Raw genomic sequence first — 20,538 nt, forward strand, 5'->3', positions numbered from 1 at the left:
GTTAATGAATGAACAATCTGAACACATTCACACACGTAACCTGCTGGTTGCTGGCGGAGCGCCGACCGGCAATCAGCTGACCTTCTTTAACACCTGTATGGTTACCATGGCAACAGCAGACCCTCAGCAGCACACTTTCCCACGGCGTTTCCTGTCTCTTCCCATTCCTCCTTTTTTCACTCATAATTCCTCTTCCTCCCGCTGCCTTTCTTTTGTTTCCTCTCTCAGCATTGCCAAATTCTTTGTCTCTCACCACTCGCTGTCCCTGTAAGCCCTCCTCATCATCATCATCATCGCCATGTATACATCCTTTTCTCCCACCCGCCATCCCTCTTTTGCTGCAGAATGCTGAAAATGACATCATCTATCTGTTTGAAAATATCTGAATGAACAGGTTCAGCATGAGCTTCTATGGATAATCATCCCTATATTAACTATTTTAGCTATGACTGAGTTCAGAAACTGGAATAGGTGCTGTGGGTTTATCAATAGGATTTTATGTTGCAAGAGAAATTAATGTATAAGGGAAAAGTATGCATACAGAGATGGGTGAGGGGACACACCTTCTACATTTAAAGTCTGTACATCACTACCTCATGGTTGTGCTTCTGTCAACCAGTTAAGTTGAAGCTTTTAGTTGTTTATTCAGAACAATCCTGACTTCTTGGTAGACTCCAACATGAAAGGACTCATCAGTTTGTTGTTCCTGCCAGGAAATCCCAGCAGTTTTAATAGCTTTCACCTCTTGCAATGATTAGAGTTAACTCTGAGCTCTCAAGAAGTCAGACTTTCTACTAACATTCTGTACCTGCCTCCATCAATAGTTATCTAGGCGTTCTAAAGGTTTTCACTCATTTCAGGTCTATTAATTTTATCTGACCATGAAAAGCATACTGTGTAACTTCAAAAAATTAGGAAAGAAGAGAAGTGGAAGTCAAAAGAAGGTCAAAAGGTATTGTTTTAGGGCAAGTTTAGACCAGGATAGGTCTGGCGACTCGGTCCAATTGGGTGGGGATCGCCCAAAAGGTTCACTCCTTCATTTTCTTCAGAATTCAGGTTGAGCTGTCCACAATGTTCCTCGTGGATAGGAAGAAGGCCATTTTGTATATTTGAATTGATTTATGGGTATTTCATGCATAGAACCTCTCTGGCTATGAAATGTTCAGATGGTTAAGCAAGACAGGAAGCTGTCAGTCCTCAGCATGAGATGAATGCAGCAATACCAAAAAAGAAAACACAAAAAAACAGATTGTGAGACTAAGATGTAAGATTTAAGAGTTTTCAGATCACATATATGCCTGTAACTCATAAACTGTTGAAGCACAATTAAAATATGTGCTCCAAGTCTCCCTGTAAGACTCCCTCCAACGTTTCATTGCTACGTTGACAATTTAATGTTAAGGTTTGTGTGAAAACCAGACTCACTAGCAAGAGGATGGACAGCCATAGCACTGCCAAAGTTATTTTCCCACCTTTATCTGAAGAATAGCTGGAGGGCAGACATATTGAAATAAGAAAGGCTCTCTTCTTAAATGCATCTCTCACAAAACGTCCTGACTGTAAATGTGCTTTAATAAGATGTTTGTTTTTGTATAGTGATGGCTACAGTGAAATGTTATCTGGATTACTTTAGGTTGCTTTGTGCATTGGTTGAATCCCACACTGATGGCTCTGATGGCTAATTTAGTAAGACGTATGATGCTATAGTGATTAGAGATATAAAACCAGGAATTTGGTTAATTTGCATATTTAATAAAAAGCAGAAACTCCAAGGAGTGAGACTTCAGCTGCACAAGCACTAGTATGCAGTAATTGTTTACTAGTATACTCCAAGTGTCACCAGTTAACACTTTGCATGCCAGTGCAATTTTCAGCCTGTTGGATGGAGTCTTGCAGCAATAGATGCTCACCCATGACACAGATTACAGTCTCAAAAATAAGGTCACAACTGACATGGTCACAGCAGAAATTTACCAATAATACCACCACAGCATGATTTGCTAATATCATCCATCGCTAAGTGGGTTAGGGTTGTAAAAAACCTCCAAATAAAGAGTGAATTACACTTAAACAGAACAGCTACAAACTGCTCATGTACTCAGCTGGTAAAACAATGGTTTTGTGTCATGGTTATAGGTCTAGCTGAGAGTTTAAGAATCTAAATTATTTCCAATATCATCTGATAGAGACACCTCATTTCAATATCATTTTAAAACAACAATGTCAAGGTTACAACAAGAAGGCACTGTGTGCTAAATAAGGAGGTTGAAGGGGCTGGGTTACGTTTACAATATGGACCGAACTAATGTCCTGGCTCTTAATATGCTATAAGTCAAATGTCTCTCAATAAAGAAGTAGTAAAACCCAAGTGAGATATCATTGAATTCAATTTTACTATGCAGTTGATGTAGTTGAGCAGGCATTGCATCCTGACTATGTATATACTTCCACTATTTTCAAGTTACACGTTGAAACTTGTTTGTTATTTATGCCAATGTTTTCTTCAACATGAGAGATGTTTCCAAGTATGTATCAAACACAAGTTCACTTCACCTGAAAAGCCGAGGTGTTGTTTTTCTGCTGAGCTCACAATCTTTCATTCACAATCGTTTCGGCTCTTGTCCTCTGCTTTATTTTTCGGCATGGCAATAAATCGTAGTAAATCATGCAGTCACATTTGTAGTACAGCACCAGATGACATTGATGTGGCTGTTTCCTGCTGTCTGAGGGGAGCAAATGAGCTTCAAACACCGATTAGAGCCAAGGTCAAACGAATGGTCTGCTGTCAGTTTGAGTTAAAGCTTACATACATACTGAACACATGCATTCTTATTAGGACGTGCGCATATAGTTTCTTTGGGTAGAGAAGATGTGTTTATTGGTGTGTTTTATTGCAACAACTTCCTCCTCTTAATATTTCAACATGCCTGACCATCCAGCTCTCCAAAAAATTATTTTTCAGCTCATTCTCCACCTTCCTTCCAGTCTCCTTCCCCTCTCTCTTTCTCCTTGACCACCGCTCTCAAAGAAAGCCCTCGCTGTTAATATTAAAAGAGCTTGCTGGTGGTCCTGTCCAGACGTGCAGGATGGGCAATCTCATGCACTCATTCACACATAAGCATGGGCGAGTCTGCAGGACGTGGCGGTGCAACGAAGAATATGTGAAATCTTAGAATTCACACGCCAGGTACTACACACACACAAACACACACAGAGCCAGCTTTGCTGCAATAGTGAATCTGAAGCGCATCAATTACACTCCCTCATTCCCCATTTCTCAGTCCGGTCACATGCCAAGGGAAAAACGACCAATTGACTTACTTCATTCAAACCTGGCAATAATGACGAAGCAAAATCTGCGGCAGGAACATGAGTGGGATATGGACAGAAAAATGTCCTTCGCAACAAAACACTGTAATTATGGATAGCCAGAAAGGAATTACAGTGAGCTAAATGGTTAAAACAAGTCCCATGCCATGGCAAGATTTTAGAAAAAATTGTTAGAGTTTTGGGACAGAGCGACAAGACCCGAAAACAAATGTCTTCAACAATGGTCTCCCACCATTCCATATGCAGATACAGAATGAATGGAGGCTTCCCAGAGTAAGTGCATGAATGGAGAGAGGGACCTACAACAGGAAGATGCTGAAATGAGTGGAACTGCACACTAGGAGATGGTATGAAACACATAATGGTGAGGAAAAATATGACTAAAAACAGGAAAGTGGTAGCCTTACAGCACTATCAGCAGATGAGAACTAGCAACATCTGGATGTAAATGAAGATATGTAAGGGGGGGGGGAATGATGTACAGAAGTAAGTACTTAGAACAAACAACAGGAAGAGCCACTATAAGACTAAATAAAAAGGAAAGGAAATGACATATGTGTGATCCAGTGCGATGAAAAAAAATTTGATTATAAAAGAAGGGATTTAGGCTAAGTGTTAAGTTTGAGAAAATAAGTGACTGGGGTTAGGAAAAAGATTAAATGGGGAAGGGATTGGAAGTATGATTACAAAGAATTAGGCTGGAAAACAAACCTAATCATAAAAAAGGGAAGGCATGAGAGGCATGAACGTGCAGCCAGGTGAAAAATGTGATGGTGACAACAAATGACTGCAAAATGGAGAGAAAACCCCCAAAAGAAGCACAAAATATAAAGTACCTGTTGCAGATTTGGGTCTGTGTCTTCCTTTGGGCCGTCTTTGGGAATTGCCCATACTATTTTTCCTGTCCCAGAACATCACCGCTTCATGCCACCGACACACACACACACAGACTGGCTGACTGACTGACTGACAGACGGAGTGGCTTGACGGTGTCGTATGCAAGACAAGCCCGGGTCGAGCAGCGTGTGACTGAGAAGGACGTCGTCGAGAGTCACAACAATGCAGAAGACCTCTGAGTGTGTGACTGCGTGCACTCTGTTATGAGTGTGTGAGCCCGGCGGATGATTGCCAATGAGCTACGTGTGTGTGTGTGTGTGTGTGTGTAAGAGAGCTCGGCTGCTACGTGATCTGTTGACAAAGCGGGCTGCATGCCGGTGAGAGCGTGAATGGTAGTGTGCAAGCATGCATGTGTGTGAGGAAAAGAGGCAAGGGGGTAATGCTTGTTTCAGGAGGAGAGGTTCTGACAGTTGCAGGTGAGCATGTATAAACGGCTATGTGTGTAAGACAGAGAGAGAGAGAGAAGTTGAGTTGATTAGCTTCCAGCCAGTCAAATTCAGCCACTGCTGTTCAATTCATAAACGGACATGGGCGAAGGCAGCCAATCAGGAGCAAGGGATTGAACGAAAGAGAGATGGGCAGTAGAGTTAAGCAGGAGTGAGAAATAGGAAAAAACAGGGGGAGCAGGTAGAAAACAGCAGAGAAAGACTGCTTGACTACTTCAAATATAACCTAAAAAAAACTGAATGTTTCAGATCATTGAACAAATTTTAATATCAGAGAAAGTTAACCTGATTAAGTTCACTCCTAATTGCTTAGCAGCCAGCACTTTACTTGTTTCTTGAAAAGATTCCCCCTCTCATCTGAACAGCTTCTTCTATTCTGAACATGACTTAAAAGTCAGTCAGTCATTTTCTATGCCACTTCTTCCATAGTGGGTCGCAGGTAAGCTGGTGCCTATCTCCAGCAGTCTATGGACAAGAGGCGGGGTACACCCTGGACAGTCGCCAATCCATCGCAGGGCAAATGTGTTAAATGAGTTAAAAGTATCAGGGTTATAAGTTGTGGTCAGTAAGTTCTGGGGTCTTGAGATGCCCCTATGTTAGATAAAAACAGCATACCAAGGCTACAATTCACATAGCCTCACCAAAATTGGACAATATTGGAAATACTCTGCCTTGGGCAATTAGTCTCAGTTTCAACAGTTACATTCACATAGTAGGATCAGACAACCATAAAACATAGATCCATCCTGCCTTGAATCAACAGTTGAGGTTGGGGGTGGTATAACGGTATGAGGGATGTTTTATTGGCATACTTAAATGCCACAACACACCTATAGTTTCTGATCATGTCCATCTGTTCATGATAACAGTGTGCCCATCCTCTGATGGTTACTTTCAGCAGGATAGTGCACAATGTTAGAAAGCTAAAATCATTTCAAACTGGTCCATTGAACATGGTTTTGATGGCTGATTTAGTAAGAGGTATGATACTATAGTCAATAGAGGGATGAAACAAGTAAGTTGGTTAATTTGCACATTTAATCAAGTGCAGAAACTCCATGGAGTAAGACTTCAGCTGCACAAGATTACATTTGGGATGTGGTGGAACAAGAGGTTCATGGATGTCAATCCAAGAAAAGCTGCAGCAACTGCATGATGTTGTCGTTGCATAAGGACCAAAAAATGTTTTACGAAAGTTTCAGACAACTTGTTACATTTATGCCAAAAAGAATAAAGGCAGTTCTAAAGGCAAATGGGCTCTAAACTAATACATACCAGTGGTACCTAATAAAGTTGTGAGTTCAGTTGTCATACTCCACCTCTCGGCATCACTGCTCACTTAAGGTTGACATTGGCTATTTACAAACAAGTATTAGACAGTAAAATAGTATCAGTATGTACTGATGGGACAAATCACATAAAATTAGGAAAGGTGAGGAGATATGTGTTTAAAAAGAGACATATGCATTGTTAAAGGGAGAAAATGATGAGACAGGGTTGGTAAGAAAAACAGAAATTGAAAGTGAAGTGTGCTGTCCATACCAGGGACTGTGAAAGGAAGAGAGCGGCTGGGGGAGAATACAAAATCAGGAGCAGAGAGTAGAGATTTGCTTTTCCCCCTTCTCCCTTCAAGGGGTCAATATGATTTTTGTACCCTTGTTGTTCCAGAGAGAGAAAGTATCTTTCCTCACTGTATTTTCTTAAAACAGGCTACGTTGTTGTTTTTCTTCTTCTCTTCATGATCCAATCATTGTTTTCTTATCAGCTGTGTGTTTGGCGCCACCCTGTGACTGAGCTTACTGCTGTCCTCACTGATGCACAGAGGCAATTTGGAGAAAAAAAACATCTGGACGCAGACATCCACAGAGACCCCTAGCAGACTCTAGGGGGCGGGTACAGATGAAGAAAATATGTTCATACGGGCTTTGCAGTAGAGCGGCCAGTAGAGCATATTGGGAGATATGAATTAAGCTTTAGAATATACAGAAGAAATTAACATGTTTTCTGATGAGGTTTTTTACCTTACACTTTCAGTAAATGGCTTAACCTAAAATAGCTATGGTTTTAAGTTTTCATTTGGTCAGGGAAAGTTCTGGGGTGATCACAGTTCTCTCAGACTGTCTGGAAATTGAGTGACCGTGCCCCACCTGTTACTGCAGGAGGATACTAAACTTTTCTCTCGCTTACAAGAAAGACAGATTTGGCTGACAGGAGATATTTCTGGTCACAAAAATATAAAGTCCCCATCATTCTTAGTTACTCAAGATAATGCCTCTTTAAAACTACAGTTGGCTAAAAGTGGCCTGTCAGGCTGTTGACTCCAACCTAGCTATCTAAGGAGATAGCCTGACAAATTACCGATTATTAGCTTCTAACAGTTCTGTTAAACTATAGAGCAGAACCACAAAAAGATATAGAAATAGTATGTGCATGCAGCTCTTAGAAAATACCACGGCCATCCAGCAAAATTTGACCAGATTCTATTTTTGCCGAATGCCGGAGTCAGGTCGAGGTCAATCTACACAGATGACCCTGCACTAAATAATTCACTAAAGACAGACTATATTTTCTCACTCATTACATTAGATCAATTACTGGGCAATACGTATTAACTTTGGCAATCATAATGATTAAACATAAAATGCACCAAAAAAGGCCAAAAATATAGCTTCTCTGTACTCAGTGTAGTCACCCATTGTGGAACAAAACTCGTGAAAATATCTGACATGAAAAGTGAAGCAGTTTTCACTTACACAAGCCGCTGACAACACACATATATTACAGAGAGAGACTCTGTAAGTCATGTCCATTTTGCAGGAAAAGACAGTTAAGAGCACTGGAGGCCATTCTTGTCCTTTTCATCTTCTGAAGTCTTGTGCCTCCATCTTTTAGTTTACTTTCATGATTGCATAACCCATTTTAGAGTCTGGGCTCAGGAGTCTTCCCTTTCTGCAATGTTTTCCAAAGGTTTTTTTGTCAGACGTTTACATTTTATGTTATTTATTTCTCTTGGTCTAAACTAAATTCTGTAAATTAGTTCCGAATGTTAATTGCTCTATATTTATGTTAAAATAATTGGTCTAAGCTTGAACACAATGACATCCCAAGCATATTAGATCTATACATTGATGTATTACAATTAGTACCAACCTGCAGCCTCATACTGTGTATCTACACTCCTCCTCTTCCTCACTTCCTTTCATCTTCTCTCTGCCTCATCGCACATAATAATAAACAGCTGCTATAAAAAAAGGTGCTGAATATACACAATATCACCTGATTTAAAATGCATTACACATTTATATTTTAGTGCTGAAAACACAGAGAAGATGACAAGCTGCTTGTTCGAGTTTTAAAGTATATCAAAGTATTTGCTGAGTCAGCCTTAATTAAGGCAGTCAGACAAGGCAATTCCATTAAGAGTAAAATATATACTAAATGTTTGTTTAGAATTGCTACTAACTCCTAAAGGCTGAGCTGCTAGAACATGCATTTCATTGTCTTTCTGCACCAATCTCAAAATAATCTTACCAAACTGCATATTGGGTGTGACCGCATGAACCTAATCACAACCAGTTCGACCACATTCATTCAGACAATGCTTGGGTCAATAACCAGGAAATGAATGCATGAGTCACACACAGTGACAAAACCTGTGCTTTGAGGGGTGTTGGTTTTTTTTTTTTATTTGGAAGACGTTTTATGTTTGTAGGACTAAAGACTGCCCCAACTGCATTTTATCACAAATGAAATACATACTGTTATAAACATTGTGTAAAACCTTTTTTTCTTATTGTGAAATAATAAATACCAAACCTTTCCTGTTTTATGTCAGATAACATAACCTAAATTATTTTCATATGATTAATGCCTTCCTTCCACCTCTAAATTTTACATACATTTTCTGAGCATTTAGTAGAATTGCATTTTAAACTGCATGACTTAGCCCAAAAGGTTTGAGCAAAACAAAACAGAGAAAAAAAGTTGGAGAAAACCGAACTGAACAGAGGAGCAGAGCCTGCTTGTGAATGAGAAGAGAGGAGTGTTGAAAGGTAGATTTGGTCCTGAGATCATGGTGCGAACGAACAGGCATTCGCAGCAGATCAATGAGTTGTTTTCCTCTCCTTTCAGCACCAGCCTAGAATGTGAGCAGCTCCTGCTGCATTCAGAAGCTAGAGAGGAGACTGCAGCACACAAGAGAACTTCTCCACAGACAGGGAGCGCTGTAGATGACCATTTAGACTTAGGCTACTGACAACATCATGTACAATACAGCAAATACTTCTTCACCTCATTTTCATCTTCATTCTCTGTATATAGTGCTTAGATTATTGTACTGTATCTTCTCTAGAGTTTGTATTTATGTACATTTTTTTTCAAGTTTTTTCAATCAATTTTACAGTCTGTAAATATTTAAATAAGTCTGTACTATATTGTTCGTAATTTTGTTCCCCTTTTATTCATGGTTATTTATTATTGCTTTCATTATGTATTTATCCTTCTTAATATTACCTTAGTAGAGGTGCACCTTTAACCTGTCCTGCCGCTGAAACTATTTAATTTCCCCCTAAGGGGGTGATTAAGTTAATCTTATCTCTATATTAATAATTGTATAATTGTTATAGAGGTTAATGTGCTCATTTACTCAACTATTTAGAGGGTGGATCCCTGTGCAATGAACCCGGTTGTGTTTTATTAATTCACTGTTGTTCATCATATCGAGAAAATCTCCTTTCTCTCTGTCTTTCCACCATCTTCCCTGTTTAAGACACTCTTAGACTCACTAAAGGTCCTTCTCACTACTCCTAACATTTGTTCCCCTTAGGAGCTCTCTTAAGGCCTAAGATGCGCATAACTTTTATCTTACCGAGGGAAAATTCTAAGAACAATTTTAGAATTTGTGAAATTTTAAGATTTTTGTTAGAATGACGTCAGTAGGAGGTACTTTTAGTTTTAGGGTTCTTTATGAATACGGGCTCAGATATTTATGGCAGGGTATTTTTGGTTGCAAGATGATAACAACGGCCGTCCTTAAATCTGGCTCACAGTGCGATCTTAAGACTGCAGATTTAGAGCCACAACCAAAGATTTCTCCACGATTTTCTGTTAATCCTCGTCTTTTATCTACTACGGCCTAAAACTGCACAGTGTATGCCGGCCATTAGTCACATTATTTCTTCACTGTTTAACTGGCCAATTCCAGCATCAGAATCAGAAAAAGCTTTATTGCCAAGTAGTGTTTCACACGTACGAGGAATTTGCTTTGGTGGTAAGGTGCTACAAACAGACAAACATACAGCTAACAAATATAAATTTGGAAATATGTAGTAAAAAAAAAAAAAAGGAATGTTATGATAAAAATAGAGCACGGTGGCAAATATTAAAAAATATACAATTTACAATAACAACAATATACAACTAAATGAAATATTATTTACATGTGCTGATTACATTAAGTGGAAGAACCTATTGATCTAATTTATGAAACCTGGAACCCATGATTGTTCACTGCCCTAAAAAGTATTAAAATTACATTTCATTATTGTGATTAGTCAGGGACAAAAAACAAAAAAACAATGTTGTGTACACAGTAATGTATTCAGTATTAAACATAGGGTTAAAGCTAAGCCTGGCCAGAACAACACACAGTAAACACAAAATAATCCTATTTTAGAGGTGAACTATGAGAAGACGCCTGAGAAACTGCAGAAAAGCCACACATGCAAATGGAGAACATCTAAACTCCACACAAACCACCTACAGACATTCTCACAGTCAGTGCTAAGTGCTACAGCCAGATGTAAATGCTAAAAGAAATGCAAAAACCACTGCTAAAAAATAGAAGATTTTGATGATTTATTTTTAAAAGAAAAATTTTTTTTAAAGGTTTTGAGGGATGGGTGTTGGTGGAATTTCTTCTTGTTAAATTGAAAATTTCATCAAACAGACGCCTGGTTAGCATTAAATTAGCATCAAGAGGCTATAACGGTTAATGTTCATTTATGTTCTGTTAGGTGGGGCAGCTGTAGCTCAGGTGTTGCTGTAACCGCTGGATTGGTGGTTCGAACCCCCGCTCTGTCCATCTCAGTTGTTGTGTCCTTGGGCACTTCACCCTCCTTGCCTACTGATGGTGGTCAGAGGGCTCAGTGATGCCTGTGTAAATGGGTGAATGACTGATTCTTGTGTAAAGCATTTTGGGGTCTCTGGGGACTTGATAAAAGCGATATACAAGTTCAGGCCATTTACCATAGCATCAAGACACAAAGACTTTGTAGCTCCAAAATGCCCCGCTTACTAAAATGTTTGGCTACTTTTACCAAACCACTGCCCAGCCCTTACAGAAGCATGTTCACACAATCACTAACAACAGTTTTTTCCAGCAATTTTTGCTAGCAAAATAGATTTTTTTTAGGACACCTGTAAAACAAAAGCTAGGCAGAGGTGAACTGCTTAGCCTAAATAGCAAAATAATCTAATGTACCAGAAAAAAAATGATTTTTTTCTAAGAATTGCACAAAAGACGGATAGAGTAAAACATAACATGTTGAATTGCAATGCTGTAATTAGCTGATAAACCAATAAGTGCCTCACTCAATAATGTGCACGTAACTGCAATTTTGAAACTCTGAAAAAGGATTTAGAACCAGAAAAGCAGGATGTTAATGAGAAGTAAACTGAAAAGTGTATGTGATGTACAGACAAAACTACAGCCACACTGAGGTTGCTTTACAGCCCTTTGAGGAAGGTGGATAAATGCCATTGCCCTGGATCTCTTCATTTCATTTGGTTTGCAGCTAATATTCCTTGGCATACGGGATACATATTTGTGCAGTAAAATATTCTGGGATCCCCTACTACAAATATCCTGAAACCATCACTAATCCAGGTTTATCCGTGGGCCTCCCACAGAGATTGCTTTTAGTTTTCGCTCATATTTGATCCTGCTGGTTATGTAACAGCTCCAAGGCCCAGAGAGGGGGGCAGGCTGCCTTGAAAGAGCAAGCTGCTTTCTTTCTTGCTGATTTGCTGTTTTACCAGCTATTTTTTAGAACATCTCGTTATGTCGACAGCATTGATATAACACATTCTGCCACATCTCTATATATCTTTTAACTATTTTCGATTCAGTCATACTGACAGCAACCTTTTAGCTTGTTTTTTAGATTCACTGTTTCAGCCTCTTGCTCTCTATCTGAATCCCATTTTATCAAATTCTCTCTTCTTCTGTCCCCGAAAAGCCAGCCCAGGTGAGAAAATGTTACTTTCCTGCTTGCTTCTATTCTTTCTGTCTTGTTTTCTCATGTCCCAGTCACACAAGAATGCAGGCTGTGTTTCCAGCTTATTAACCACTGGATTCAGTTTTCACATGGTGGATGATGATTGAAACACTGACTTTCTATCTGCCTCCGCTGTGTAAATCTCAATCCCAGCTCTCATGAAATTTACTGTCCACTTATATCACTCTTAGCCCGGTCATGAACCAACACTAAGACAATGCCAAACCAAACCTTTTCAGAGCAAGCAAAGGGTGGCTTGGAAAAAGACAGAGGATCAAAACCAAATTAATGAAAGATCTCCCTCCTTGTTCTTTTCTCATTTACAACAGTATTCAAGCTTTGTTTACCTCTGCTTTGGTCTTTTCAAAGTGAAGAAACAATATACCTGTTTGTCCAGTTCCATGAAAATTAGGTAGCAAGAAATGCAATTTGTTCTGGTTTCAGCTCCACAGAAGTTGTGCCTTAGATGAGAAAACTTGCAAGCAAACCAGTCTGAAGGACAAAGTGTGACCTTAACAAGGATATGATTAGTTGTATTAGTTGTATTTATTTCTGCACTTTAATACACAATTTGACAACAATATCAGGTGCCCATTTGTCATTACTGTCCCTTGCACCTGTAAGGCTGAGTAAGTTAGACTGCAGTGTAAATTTGAGATACTTGTTTCATTCATAGGAACATTTTCAGATAAACAGAATTTTTTTGTTCAGACCCACAAAGAGTTTCAGCTATTCACAACATGTCGCAACATCTGAATACAATGAAAACTGGCCAATTTAAAGATAAACTGAGGGCATATTTTTATGTTATACTTAACCTATTACCAGCATACATTTTATGTGGATAGCCCCCAGCAAACCCAGTATATTCTAATAAAGGTGACAGTTTAGGTAAGAGTTTAAAGCTGTTCCAGATCACCACATACCAATGTGGTGTAGCACTTACCTGAGTCAGATTCACATTGAAGCTAAGATGCATTATGAAAATGAACTAATGAAGATCCTTACAGCAAAGGGGAGATGATCCAGATTATCATCAATCAAAGGCTCTGACAACTTTGTGAGTAATGGGAATTGTCCATTACCAGCATAGATTTTGAGTTTACTGTTTTGCAAATAGAAAAAAACTGAATGCTTGTGTTCTTAGTAAATCTTAACTGAAAACAGAAAAATAAACAAGAGACTGAAATAGACCCAAAAAGGTCCTGCAGCTATGAATATTAGCCTTTTAAGCAATGTTAGTACCAGGTTTTTTAGTTTTGCCCTTTAGAAGCATATTGCTTGAGATTATTTTTCTGTTTGCTTTTTTGATTTTTAAAGTTTGGTGAAAATTTGATAAATATGTGTGTAACTCATAAAACTGGCAGCGTACTGCTGTTGAACTTTAAATTTGAGGTATTTTTTTACGGAAAATATAACTTTTTTTCCCAGCATTTCTATGACTAGTTCAACTATAACCACAAACTTGCACACTTGTGCAATCACACCAGTATAGTGTTTAAATTCAAATCAACATAATTCCACAGCAAATAAAATATCTACAAAACCTTGTCAGCAAATGAGCTAAATCATTCTCACTGTAACCAGGAAACATGAGAACCATTTGCCACAGTGAAAATGAAACTTGGCGAAAACCATTGCAGATGATAGTAAAGCTACAACAAACTAATATAACCTGCTTATCCCCAAGCACGCAGTTATGGCAGCTCACTGTTTGGAACAGCAGACACAGTAGGACTCCAACTAAATATATCTGTAGCATTTTAGAACTATACAATAAATGCAAATTTATAAACAGAGGCACAGTACCTTCCAGTGGTTCAAACAGCAGGTGTGAACTGAACTTTTTTTTTCGTAATGATTAAATCAAGTTGTCTCCCTCTGGCTCCAAGCGAGTGTGAAACAAAAAGAGAGCTGAGCAAGGAGGAAGGGGAGAGGGAGGAGTGGATAAACGTGTGGGCAGAGAAACAAACAGAGAAAGAGAGGAGTAACTTTGAAAACTAACTACCCATAAGGGATAAAAAGTGGAAAAAATGAAAAAAAAAATGTATAGCGGTGCGAACAAGCATGAGTAGTGAGGCGAATTGGTAAAGAAAAAAAGGGCAAATGCTGACACACTAATACACACAAATTCAGACAATTCCAACTGAGCAGACATCTGGACCAGAGTGGATTATGGGTAATTAACTGCTCTTTAATGATCCCTACAGAGGGAAGAGTCTGAGAGGAAAGCAGATTTTCATACACAAAGATTTTTGTGAGCCTCAGAGATTGAACCACAGTGAAAACTGACATTACATTGTGAGCAACTAAATGTCATTAAAAATGTTTGTTTTTTTTGGTTTTTTTTACTCATTTTTTAAGCCATCCTTGGCTCTTACGGTTATTTTTGATGTGTTTGAGCAAGAAAACTTGCAATTTTCAGGATTTGCCTTGTGCTTAAATCCATGTTTAGAAGCAAATACAACTAATTATATTTAAACTCGACACCACCAACAGCATAAAATGAAACCAAGAACATGGACACACCAAACAGACAAAGCACATGGTTTTGAGAAGCGAGACACCACATTACAAGAATCACAATTAAAAGGACAATTAATTCAGTCAATGACCATAACATAAGGGCCATATTTCTAAGCAACACCCAATACACTCCTCAAAATCCTTGAAAAATGGAAGCAACCAGACATGTAAAATCATTGTTTTCTCTCAGAAATACATCAGGTTTGAAAAACGAATTAAGCGGTGTTGCTCTGGATTAACAACTGAAACCTCACACCCATCTCTGTGTTCAGGAGAGAAACACTAAAGCTCTGTAATTTAGTAACTCACCACCTGCACAATCTATCAAAAATCAGGTGTAAAAAAAGCGAAGCCGTGAAACCGGATTTGTGCATTCATAATCTGCAGACTTGACTGTTGCAATGCAGTGCAACATGCAAATTTATTTACAGTTATGAAGGACAAATAAATTTGAGGTTTTTTTTGCTGTTAAGCTGATGCTAAATTAGAAAGAGAATTTGAATATACCACAATAAATAGATAGAAATTTCGGTATTAATAGTATGCAATTAAGCAAACTTTGACAAAGCTCTGACCACTAGATGGTGGTAAATTGCTTCCCATTTGATCCGTAGTATGTGGGGAATGTGCATCAACAAGCATTAGAGGGCATTTAGAGCTGAAGTGGTTTAAGGTGAATTCATGAAGACAGCCTAAGGAGGGATTGAGGTCTTTCAGCTGATGCAGAATGCTGCAAGGAGGATTCTTACCAAATCCATGCAAGCAGATCACAATTCTCTTTTATTGGCTTTATTACACTGGTTCCCTCTAAAATCCGAAAATCAATACCAACTAATTCTCACTATATACAAAGCCCTGAGTGGTCTAGCATCCTCCTACCAATATGACATACTTATTAGCACCCTACAAAAACATCCTTCTAGGCATGCCAGGTTACTTGTCAGAATTTACAAGGACATAGCAGGAGACTCCTCTGGAATCAGCTTCCTCTTTGGGGGCAGGACACTGACACCCTCCAAGTTTTTGAAACATGGCTGAAAACGTACCTATAGGAAAGAGCTTTTCTTTAGGATCAGTTCAGGCACTTTGTGTATGTTATATAACTGCCTGTTTTGTACATTTTATAACACTCTAATTTTGTTTTAAAATCTATCTGTCCTCTTTCTACTGAAATGTCATTTACATCATATATTTTATCCATTACCTCTTTTTGCAAATTGATCTTACAGTATTTGAACCTTTGAATTCTGACTCATTGATATTCTTCTCGGTTTTACTGCAAAGTCTGCTTGTGGTGTATGTCTTATTTCTTTTATTCTGTGATTTAAGTGTCACTTGTTTGAAAAGTGCCATAAAAACTAATGTTGAAATGAACTGAGTCAGAGCAAGAATTTGGAGTTCTATTCCCAGATTTTCAATGCACAGTGCATTTTCTGCAGTGTACTGAGAGTTCACACATCCAGTTATTCATGTTGTTATGCCATGTCTGAAGAGTTTTTTTGCATTTGTTTCTTTGTTCCTCTGTTTGTTTTTTTAAATGGCAGAAGATGTTCAGGAGACAGCAGAGGTAAGACATACAGGAACATTATATTTCATGAACTTGTATGTTCCTGTAAATATATATATATATATATACATAATTATTTGTGGGGAACTAAAGTGCTAAACTCTTAGTTTCCTCCCAGAGATAAAAAAATGTATAAAATGAAGTGACCCCAAAACAAAAAAGAAACAGAATAAATACTAAAGACCATTCTAGGTTTGAGGACTGTTGACCATCATTAAGATCTGGTTTTCTAGAAGAATCACGGTTTCTTGGGGAAAATAAGGTAGACTGAGCTAAAGCTTGTGTCGGCATTGTTCACCAGCAATAAGGTATGTGGCTGGCTCTATGTTGGCCCTAATTAGTCACTTGAATTTCAGTCAGCTGAAACTAACATAACAGGGACAAAGGAAAAACAAGCTAAAGTGCGAACTTAGCTACATGGACAATTCAAACAGCCCTAACAATTAAGACCTTGCCAAAGCCATAATAAGTGCAACATGAGTCTTTACAGCAGCAGACATGCAACCAACCAATGATTTTTCTTTTCTTCACTGAAACACTTGATACATTTTCATTCAGGCCTGATGTACAGTATATGTTGCTGATCTGAATACAAAAACAACTACTGAGATAAAGAATACTTTCTAAATGTCCACTGGTTTCTTTTTATAAAATTCTTTAGAGATATTTATTTGGAGCTTGGCAATTTTCACCTACTACAAATGTTTCAGTTTCATACTTTTTTAACAAAAACAAAAAAACATGTTTTACTTAAGTTACTTTAACAGCTCTAAAACCCTTTTTGTGTCCCATTGCATCCTAGTTGATGATATAAACATGTAAAGAATGTGTGGGTCTGCGTTTTTGAAACTGTTGCTATCCTCTGAACATCACCACTAAATAGCTGCATAAGTAATTACCCAGAATTATAAGAAAGACAATTAAAAGTTACATGCATGTAATATTATGTAGAGGATACAACAGCTCAGTATGAAGAGCTGTTACCTCACTGGGAGCTCTGGTTTTCATTCACATTCCAGAAACATGCCTGCTGGTTTAACTGGAGGTTTTAAATTGCCCTGAGGTGTTCGTGTGTACATAAACTGTTGCTTTGTCTCTGTTCACTCTGTTTACACTGTCTTTTTTTCATGTGTGTAGAGAATATTTTCCCAATGTCTCTTCACTGGTTTACTCTAAACAAGGTGTTGGGGAAGAGATCTGTCACCTCCAGTCATAATTTTGTAAAAATCTCTGCATGTGATCTTATTTGAAATAATTCCTTCCTGTGTGTGTGTGTGTGTGTGCCCACACACACACACACACACACAAGCATTGTTCAAGCATTTGTTACATTGTGAGGACCATTTTTTTAACACATACTACGTGAGGACGCATTGCTCCTTATGGAGTCCAAAGCCCAGACCCCAGATGGGACACCAATAATGTGTGGAGATTCACCATTTTGCAGATATTTTTGCCCAGCCCACACAAGGAGAAATGGGTAATGTGGTTTAATAGTTAGGTTTAGGACAATGGTATGAATTGAGTTAAGTTAGGTTTAAGGTAAGAATCAGGGTTTGGTTATAGCAATGAATGGAAGTCAATGCAAGGTCCTTGTAAGTATAGGAAGACAGTGGTTGTGCTCTGCAGGAAAACTATTAATCTGCCAATGATGAAAACGTTTGAGATAATCTAGTTTAACAGATTGGCATTTAGCATGCTACACTTAACATTATACCGCTTTCATGGCATTTTTTGATTATGTCGCACACATGAAAAACTTACCAAATCCTCTATGCCAGACAGCTTCGGTGGAGACAGTGATTTTGTGGGGTGGTATCTCCTTCAGTACAAGGAGGCAATGTCAAGGAAAAGCTATTTCAGGATAAAACCGCAACCAGTGGCAATCCAATATCTCCAGAGTCTGGGACAGAACTCTGTAATCCAACATGTTAATGTTTGCCCCCACAGACTGGGATTTATCAGAGACTACCACCAGAATTTGGGAGTGAAAAGAATGGAACAGCCTGGCTAAAGTCCTGACTTCAACCCCACTAAACACTCTGGGGGGTCAAATGCAGACTGAAGAATGGGATGCCATCCACAAGCACTGTGTGACCAAGCTGTTGACCAGTAGAAAGGGGAAGCAAAAGGCTAATGTGGTTGTGGGACACATATTTTCTTACTTTTTCTTTCGGCTAAGTGTAGTTATACAAAAAAGAAAAATCACATTCTTTAACAAATTGAAACGCAGCTTTTTCCTCACAATACTTACTATGAAAAAGCTGAGACTGATACTTCATAGCAATTCATAACATTATGTATAACCACAAAATTAAATGACTTAAATGGAAAAAAGAAGGCAGACTGAGATTTTTGGTAGAGAATGTATTCTTTAATCATGTCTGTAACTAATAAAACAGCTTTTCACTGAGCTAACACAGGTCTACTGCTGCATTTATGTAGTTTGGCATATTATTCTGCACAATACTAAATTGAGAAATTATGTCCATTATATAGCTCAGTCTTAACCATTTGTTACTACTGGGGAGTAAATAAAAGATCAGATAAACTGAATACATAACATTTTCAATGATCAGAGTGTCGGGGCTGGAGTTTCTGTTGTATGTTTTTGTCTGTGTTTTTTGACTCCTAGTAGGCGCTAGTGTTCAGCAGTGGTGGAGACAGGTGTTTTCCATCTCGTTGATTGAGTCCTGGAGTACTTAAGCAGGAACAGCCAGCATCTCGTCGCTCGAGTATTAGCCTCTGTGGTAGCTACTCAGCCAGCCTCGTATTAATTAAGTTTATGTGTACTTTGCCTTCAACAAAGTTTAACTTGTTCTTTGTTCTTCTTAGTGAACTGAACCGGCGACTACCTGGAGGTTACCCAGGCTGGCCCCGGTGGCTTCGTTTCGCACTAGCCTCGCTCCTAGAATCTCCCCAGGAAGGATCTTCCACACACACCTAACCGACACCAAACTCTGGAATTTCCCCGGCTGGCTGCTTCCGGACCCGGATTCTCCAGAGACCATTCAACCTAACTTGTCCACCCTCCACCTGTCCGCTTACACTCCGCCTGCACTCAAAGCTCTAATCCAAGTAACTAAGAAATCATCGGACTTACCATTGTCTCCATATTCACTTCTTCTCCAGTCCGAATCCCTCTCCTCCTGGCAGATTGCCTACTCCCTTCTAGTAAGAGACATTTCACATTTAAGTTCCGGTTTCGTTTACTGTGCCACTTACCTGTCGTTTTTCCTTACAGTTGTTCCTGCACACCATACCGATCCATTCTCCTTAAATAAACCTCTTTCAAACCTGTACCCGTTTCCCTTGAGCGTGAGTCTGCATGTGGGTCAGAGCCATATGTAACACTATGACACAAAGTGATAACTTTGCAACAGAAAGCTTCGTTTTCACCAGAACTAAACATTGCTGTTGCCACAGTGAGATGTTAAAGGGTTGGTTTATATAAGGACATCTCTCATACAAAACATCCAATCTAGTTATGTAACTCTGGTTGGGACTGATAATGTGTTCCAGTTATGGTGTACGTTTGTGTGTGTGTGTGTGTGTGTGTGGGTGTGTGTGTGTGTGTGTGTGTGGGGGGTTGTAAGAAGAATCTCGTGCAGTAGTAGATTTTTAGATGATGTTCCAAATGTTTTGCCTCATTTCCAATTGCTTTTCTCCTTTTATCTCTATATTTTCTTTGGCTACATTTTTTCCTTTACCATGTTTACGTTTACATTTACCATCTTCCCCTAAAGCCCATTTGTTTCATTTTGTCACCTACATTCATTTAATTTCCTGTGACTACCAACAAAGAAATGAAACTAAAAGACTAAAAGATTCTCTATACCTGACCAAAAGCTAGAAAATAGCAGAAACAAGATGGGCGAACGGGCTAAAAAAAGAGAAACTGTGACAATCTAGAGGAAACAAACATAGCGGTATGATGTAAAAAACTAAAATAATAGAGGTCTCCTGTTGTAAATCCACAGCACTTCCACTTGTGCCTTCAGCTGTTAACACACTGGAAGCAACACTGATGCAACAACTGAACATAACATAAGAGACACTCTTTTATGCCCTCACATTGTGTGAAGCATCACTCGGATAAGAAATGAAGCACCACTGACATGAATCACGGAGCTCTAAAATCTCACTTTAAAACAGTTGTCCAGCACAAACCAGATTTCTCTAAAACCTGATTATTTAAACAATTTTAATTTCTATTCAAATCCTTTCAAAAGAACTGAGTGTATAACACCATCCCAAGCCATGAGATCTCAGAATATTAAAGTGTCACAATATTTTTTTCCAAGGGTAAGACTGCCCTGTGAAATACTTTCTAGTTGCCCTCAGTATGAGTCTTCATCTGGTGAATTGTATCCTATTATTATGAGCTCTGATATCAAGGTGAATGCTTTAAGTTTAAGACCCTGCATTAATGTCTGAGACCCTTATTTTAAAGTTAGAAAGGAAGTAGTCAAAGAGTTGCCCTGTTGTGTGGTCA

General features: G+C 38.7%; 1 protein-coding gene across 2 annotated transcripts in view; it reads right to left on the minus strand.

Annotated features, from left to right (window-relative positions):
• Positions 1 to 20,538, minus strand: part of nhsl2 (NHS-like 2) — a 175,120-nt gene that overhangs the window by 98,377 nt on the left and 56,205 nt on the right. The window contains exon 1 of one of the 2 annotated variants that reach the window (XM_047385501.1): positions 4,167 to 4,468. The exons of the other annotated variant lie outside the window; for it this stretch is intronic. Within the exon in view, the coding sequence (XP_047241457.1) occupies positions 4,167 to 4,245 (79 nt within the window). The 5' untranslated portion in view covers positions 4,246 to 4,468. Of the gene's footprint in view, positions 1 to 4,166; positions 4,469 to 20,538 lie in introns of those variants that run through there. 2 annotated transcript variants of the gene reach the window in all.

This window comes from Girardinichthys multiradiatus, chromosome 14 (genome assembly GCF_021462225.1).
Source record: "Girardinichthys multiradiatus isolate DD_20200921_A chromosome 14, DD_fGirMul_XY1, whole genome shotgun sequence".
NCBI lineage: Eukaryota > Metazoa > Chordata > Actinopteri > Cyprinodontiformes > Goodeidae > Girardinichthys > Girardinichthys multiradiatus.